The 6,242-nt window shown below is 43.3% G+C and overlaps 1 protein-coding gene across 1 annotated transcript in view; it reads left to right on the forward strand.

The window, feature by feature from the left end:
* LOC118401806 (potassium/sodium hyperpolarization-activated cyclic nucleotide-gated channel 2-like) overlaps nucleotides 1–3,230 on the forward strand; it is a 75,241-nt gene extending 72,011 nt beyond the window's left edge. The window contains exons 6-9 of the mRNA XM_052476372.1: nucleotides 543–783; nucleotides 1,034–1,198; nucleotides 2,140–2,412; nucleotides 2,527–3,230. Of these exons, the coding sequence (XP_052332332.1) occupies nucleotides 543–783; nucleotides 1,034–1,198; nucleotides 2,140–2,412; nucleotides 2,527–3,230 (1,383 nt within the window). The remainder of the gene's footprint in view (nucleotides 1–542; nucleotides 784–1,033; nucleotides 1,199–2,139; nucleotides 2,413–2,526) is intronic.
* Nucleotides 3,231–6,242: the final 3,012 nt, after the last annotated feature.

Consider the following 6,242-nt stretch of genomic DNA (forward strand, 5'->3'; position numbering starts at 1 on the left):
TATCCGCCTCACTCTCAGAAAAATAAGTAGTACTGCTAGGTTTTACACAGTCAAATGCTAAATGTATGACATCAATATAAAACATTTATATATGCTTACATTTCTAGCTCCAACACTGAAATAATATCTGCCATTACTAAACAATACACACAAATCCCCCAAATTCTAAGAAATGAACGAAGAAATATATAAATGTTACAACGATATTATAAATACAATAATGTGAGACCTGTATGTGTAACATTTGACATTTTAGTCATTTAGCAGATGCTCTCATCCAGAGAGACTTACTATAAGTGCATTCATACACAGGTCAAATATACAGGATACAAACATTCCATTCCAGCTAACCAATGATATAAAACATTTTCAAACACATCGAATATCTTATTAATAAAAAATATGAGAACAGTAATATTTTACACACACATGAATGTACCCATAAGCAATAATTTCTAAAGAAAAAACATCAATGTGAATAATTGGTGGATATAGCGTTTTTGAAATATTTTACTAACAAACTTTGTCTATCCAATCATCAGGAAATTGTCAATTTCAACTGCCGTAAGCTGGTGGCGTCCATGCCGCTGTTCGCCAACGCAGAGCCCAACTTTGTGACAGCCATGCTGATCATGCTCCGCTTTGAGGTCTTCCAGCCTCGTGATTACATCATCAGAGAGGGCACCATTGGCAAGAAGATGTACTTTATCCAGCACGGAGTCTGTAACGTTATCACCAAGGGGACCCTGGGAATGAAGCTCTCTGATGGCTCCTACTTTGGAGGTATGGGCCTGAACCACAATACACACAGACTTTCATTTAATTCAGTGAACAATTCATATTTAGACATAATGAGATCACTGGAGTATTCTGCAGCACAATACCCACTGCTTTGTGGGTTTTCATGTGTGAAAACTAACTGGATGGTTTCTATGGTATATTTTACAGATAATGAAATAGAACATGAATATATTGTATCTCTGAGACATTTTGCTCTGTCTCTGTGTTACCTGACCCTGTCTCCCTCTATCAGAGATCTGTTTGCTGACGCGGGGTCGGCGTACGGCCAGCGTCAGAGCGGAGACATACTGCCGTCTCTACTCCCTGTCTGTGGACAACTTTAATGAGGTGCTAGAGGAGTATCCCATGATGAGACGGGCCTTTGAGACCGTGGCCATTGACCGACTGGACCGCATAGGTACTGAAGAGAGCTCTGGGCCCTGTACTAATGCACCTTCCTCACTCCCTTAGAGTAATCACTGAACTGACAGTAGTAGATCCGTGAACTTTCAACAATCCATTTGTGTTAGATCAGTGATTACTTCCGAAGGGAACCAAGAAAGAAGGATGCATTTTAAAGTAGTCAAATAGGGCCCTAGTTGTCCTGCTTCTCTTCCTAGAAAGAGAACAATAAACTACCTGTGTGATAGTAGTTTTCCGCGCTCGTGGTACCCAGGTGGTTCCACAGATGCTGCATTCCCCACTGTTTGCCAGACACAACAGTGGTCCAATCAATAGGGACTGGGCCAGATTTATCAAGTGGTTGCACCTGTTATTTTCACAGGGGAGTAGAGGATAAAACCAGACTTCAGGCATGACACTGTCTTTATTGAGAATTCATCTTCACATCTTACCCTAATATTATGTATTGCTATCACATAAACACATCTTTATTTGACCTTTTATGTTGGACTCCCTCTTAGAAATAGCAGATGCAAACTTATCTATGAAAGATAACTCTAGCCCGAGCATTGACCTGAGTTATGGGGTTGCTTCAGCATGCTCTAAACAGGACAAAGGAAAGACTCACCCATTTTGAATGTTATTTAGTTATCTATGTGCGATATTCATTATATAATGCAAAACGTGTCGTACCGGCTGTATTTCTACCTGCTTAAATGACCCCGGAATCGATAGAACATCGCTCAGAGATGCATAAACATTATATAACATTCAAAATATGTGACTCTTTTCCTTGATGAAGTGACACTGCTTCTTTTGCTTCTTGCAAAAACAATATACCTAGTTTGAAGGATAGAAAATACTGTCAGTGTTCCTCCTCCTCCTCCCTTGTTCTCCTCTTCCTCTACCTCATCCTCATCAAGTTCTGCTTTTATCCTCCTCCTCACTCCATCACAGGCAAGAAGAACTCCATTCTGATGCACAAAGTGCAGCACGACCTCAACTCCGGCGTTTTCAACAACCATGAGAATGAGATGATCCAGGAGATTGTTAAGTACGACCGTGAGATGGTCAAACTAGTGGACCTTCAGAGACCCCGCACCATGTCCATGACATCCTCCGTCCCTGGGGGCATGTTCTCCCCCGCAGGCCCATCCGGAGTCGGGGCCCTCGCCAGCCTCCAGCAGGCTGTGGCCATGAGCTTCTGCCCCCAGGGGATGGGGCCGATGGGGGGAATGGGGATGGGGCCGATGGGGGGAATGGGGATGCCGGGGATGGGGCCGATGGGGATGGGGCCGATGGGGATGGGGATGGGGCCAGGTCCGATAGGGGCAGCGTCTGGGTCAGGGTCAGGGACGCTGCAGTCCCCCCGTATGTTGCGGAGGTTCCAGGTGGTCCATAGCCTGTCACAGAGCCCTGTTTCCGCATCTCCTCTCCAGTCCCAGCCACCACAGATGGCTCATGCAACAGGAGTGTTTGGGTCGGCTATTTCCAGCCCACCAGTCCAGAGCCCTCTGGCGCATCCAGGACGGACATTCCAGTACATGGGGGGAGTGGGGCCGTCTGGGTCTCAGCTGTCCCTGGTGCAGCACCACGTTCCCAGCCCCACGCACACCATCCAGAGGCCCTCCTCACAGAAAAGCACCCACTCGCTCCACTCAGGCACCCTTAGCCAAGATGCCCGTGTCCTCTCCGCCTCCCAGCTCTCCCTCCCTCAGGATGGAACCCCTCCTGCCGGCCCCAGCCCTCCCCAATCTACCCACCCATCCACCCATGCCTCCTCCACCTCCATTGGCCCCCCTCAGCCCACTCACCCCAGCCAGCCTGGGCCCTCTGGGGTGGGGGTCCAGGTTGGGGGGAGACCCGCGGGAGTTCCACAGCGGGTGGCCTTCGCCTCCACTCCTCCCCCAGGAGGAGCACCCGGCATGGGAGCGGCTGCAGCGGCGGCTGGGTCGGGGCTCCCGGCCCCTGGAGCTCCTAAGAAGGATTCGATCGTTAGCATACCGGAGTTAGACTCAGCCCGGAACCGGCTGTCTTCCAACTTGTGACCCTATGAGAGCTGCTGGAGAGAGGCCTTCTTCACATGGGTGAATCTAAACGTCTGTTTATCTCTGTCTGGATGACCTGACTGGTCGGCTTCCTTACTGACCTGGCTGGCTTCATATGGGGCCACACCGGCAGTCATTCTAACTGAGTGTCCTGTGTGTCGGTCGGAGTCAACAAAGAGGAAAGAGGAACTCTTTGGTTCGTGTGACTTGGAGAGTCGAAACAATTAAACTAGTTTAACAAAGGTGGGACTGGACTATTCTACTATGCCAGCACCTGTAGTCTTAGTATCACCCCTTACACTCTGCTTCCAAACACCTATATTGCTGTCTTTATTGTAAAGATATTGAGAAACAACATCATTAATGTAACTGTTGCATACTGTGTAGAATCCATACAATGCAATCTAGCAGGAGCTGGACTTAAAAACGCAAAATCAGGGACTTGAATCAAATGACAATGATGACATTTTACGCTTTCAGAATGTGTTTTAGGTGTCCTTTTTTCTGTAAACGCTGTTGTAGCAAAATCAATACATTGCTCTTCATATTGTTTAAAATAGTAGTGAAGGTAGTGTTTTAGACCGCTGGTCGATCTTACATCGATGTGTAAATATTTAAAATAGTAAAGAAAAAAAAATACCGAAAGGTAATATCTTCATTGTAACTACTCCAAACCAAAGTTGAGCTTAAACACAAAGTTTGGTTGTGTCTGTATCAACTAAAAAAGAAATATAGAAGAAAATGCCATTTATTCAATTGCCTTGATTCCAAGTTTAGAAGCCATATATTTGGTTTGTGTGTGTGTGTGTGTGTGTGTGTGTGTGTGTGTGTGTGTGTGTGTGTGTGTGTGTGTGTGTGTGTGTGTGTGTGTGTGTGTGTGTGTGTGTGTGTGTGTGTGTGTGTGTGTGTGTGTGTGTGTGTGTGTGCGTGCGTGCGTGTGCGTGAGTTGGTATGAATGTTTTTGGTTCCATTCTGTTTTACCAAGAGAGCTGACTTGTGTACTCATATCTTTACACTGCATTGTCAGGCCTGGTTGGTTGGATTTGCTGGCAATGGCACAGGCAATATTTCCCAGCTTCTCTGTCCAACTAAATGTGTCTGGAAAGATATCCACTTGTCATGTCAGCAGAAATATACTGATTGTGACCCTGGAGGCAAAAATGGTGGTAAATCATCTGAGCTTTATCAAAAAGAACCATCGCAAACAACCCATACTGTATACTTGCTTGTTTTCGTCCAGGTTTATTGATTAATACATGCAATATAATTCTGCAATACTTTTACCCCGCCTATATATTTAAATATATATATAAAATGTATATACATATGCTGTACAGGTAACTAATTTCTTTATTTTTACTGTGAAACCTTAAAGAATCCAGCAGCTGCCGTGGCTTCACATGTTGTGTTATTGTAATCCAGTGACCACGTTGTTATCTTAACCAAAAATATCAGAGGAAGTGAGTGGATGTCATTATTTTGTTGATGAAATGAGGCAAACTGGTTTCAAACTGGTTTCAAACTGGTTCATGGTCACCTGAGGATTCCGGAATGGAGTTATGGAAATCAACTCCCCAAACTGTCACTTTAAAGTCCATTTAAAGTAATATTGTATGTTGTAAAGAAAGACTAAGTAATTGACAGAATGCATGCCAATGGGAAATGTTGTGGGGCAGAGGAGGAAAGTATATCTTCACCTGTGTGTTTTTGGTGTAGTATGTGATACAGCTCCTTCGAATCTCAAACTCTACGAATGTCTGTACGAAAATTATTTATTCTTCAACAACCCTATTTAGTTCTCAAAATTCATGGTTGTGGCGGGTTGTGACATTGATTCTAAATATTCTAATGATTCTAATCCTGGTGTACTTCAAAGCCTTCTCTTGCTGAATGTATGTCATATGAGGGGGAAGACAGCTAATCAGAAATAAACTGCCATGTAAATACAAGGACCCAAATTATTCTGGGTGACGATGCGAAGGGAGATTGTGTCGCTGAATGTTTGTGCAATGTTTCTTAGGTTTATTGCTTCTCTGGTCTGGGTGTGTTCTTTATGTAAACTGTGTGTTACCCCGTTCTCTGTTCTATGACAAGACAATACACTTTTTTAAATGATTGGATGTAGGACAGAGACTTGAAACCATTTTCAGTTTGTCACCTAGAAGCAACACAGCAACACAGCAAAATTGAGCTCAACATTAAGCACATTGTGTCACATTATGACCTTTTAATGCAAAGGGGAAATCACAGCTTCAGTCTTTTACAACGGTCACGTCTGGTTAATCTAATAATGTCTTTGTGGAAAATCTGGGAGAAAATTGGCAGCTGAGTTGTCGTACCATTTCTGACTTTTGAAGCTTTGAACTTTCATGATGATGGACATTTCACTCAGGTTTACCACCTTTCTGGAAAGATATACAGATCTGCTATCTTAATTTGATCCCACTGTTGTCGCAGATAATATTCCTGGGCAACAGGAAATGCAAATTGTAGTGTATTCAGGGTTTAAAGATACTTCTAAAGTTTGTCATTTCCACTTTAAAATTTCAGACACAATTTTCCCTAACGAAAAACACCTACAAAAATCCATTAGATATAATACACATAATAATTACAATTTTGTGTTGCTGAAGGATTGTTTTCCTGCTGTGAGAAGCAGGGTCAAATTAAGATTCCACATCTGTATGGTTTTATTGATCCCTTATTGGTTCACTATTGATTTGACCTAGCTACAGTTACTGTACATCTGTATGGTTTTATTGATCCCTTATTGGTTCACTATTGATTTGACCTAGCTACAGTTACTGTACATCTGTATGGTTTTATTGATCCCTTATTGGTTCACTATTGATTTGACCTAGCTACAGTTACTGTACATCTGTATGGTTTTATTGATCCCTTATTGGTTCACTATTGATTTGACCTAGCTACAGTTACTGTACATCTGTATGGTTTTATTGATCCCTTATTGGTTCACTATTGATTTGACCTAGCTACAGTTACTGTACATCT

This window comes from Oncorhynchus keta, chromosome 23 (assembly GCF_023373465.1).
Source record: "Oncorhynchus keta strain PuntledgeMale-10-30-2019 chromosome 23, Oket_V2, whole genome shotgun sequence".
NCBI classification, from domain to species: Eukaryota; Metazoa; Chordata; class Actinopteri; order Salmoniformes; family Salmonidae; genus Oncorhynchus; species Oncorhynchus keta.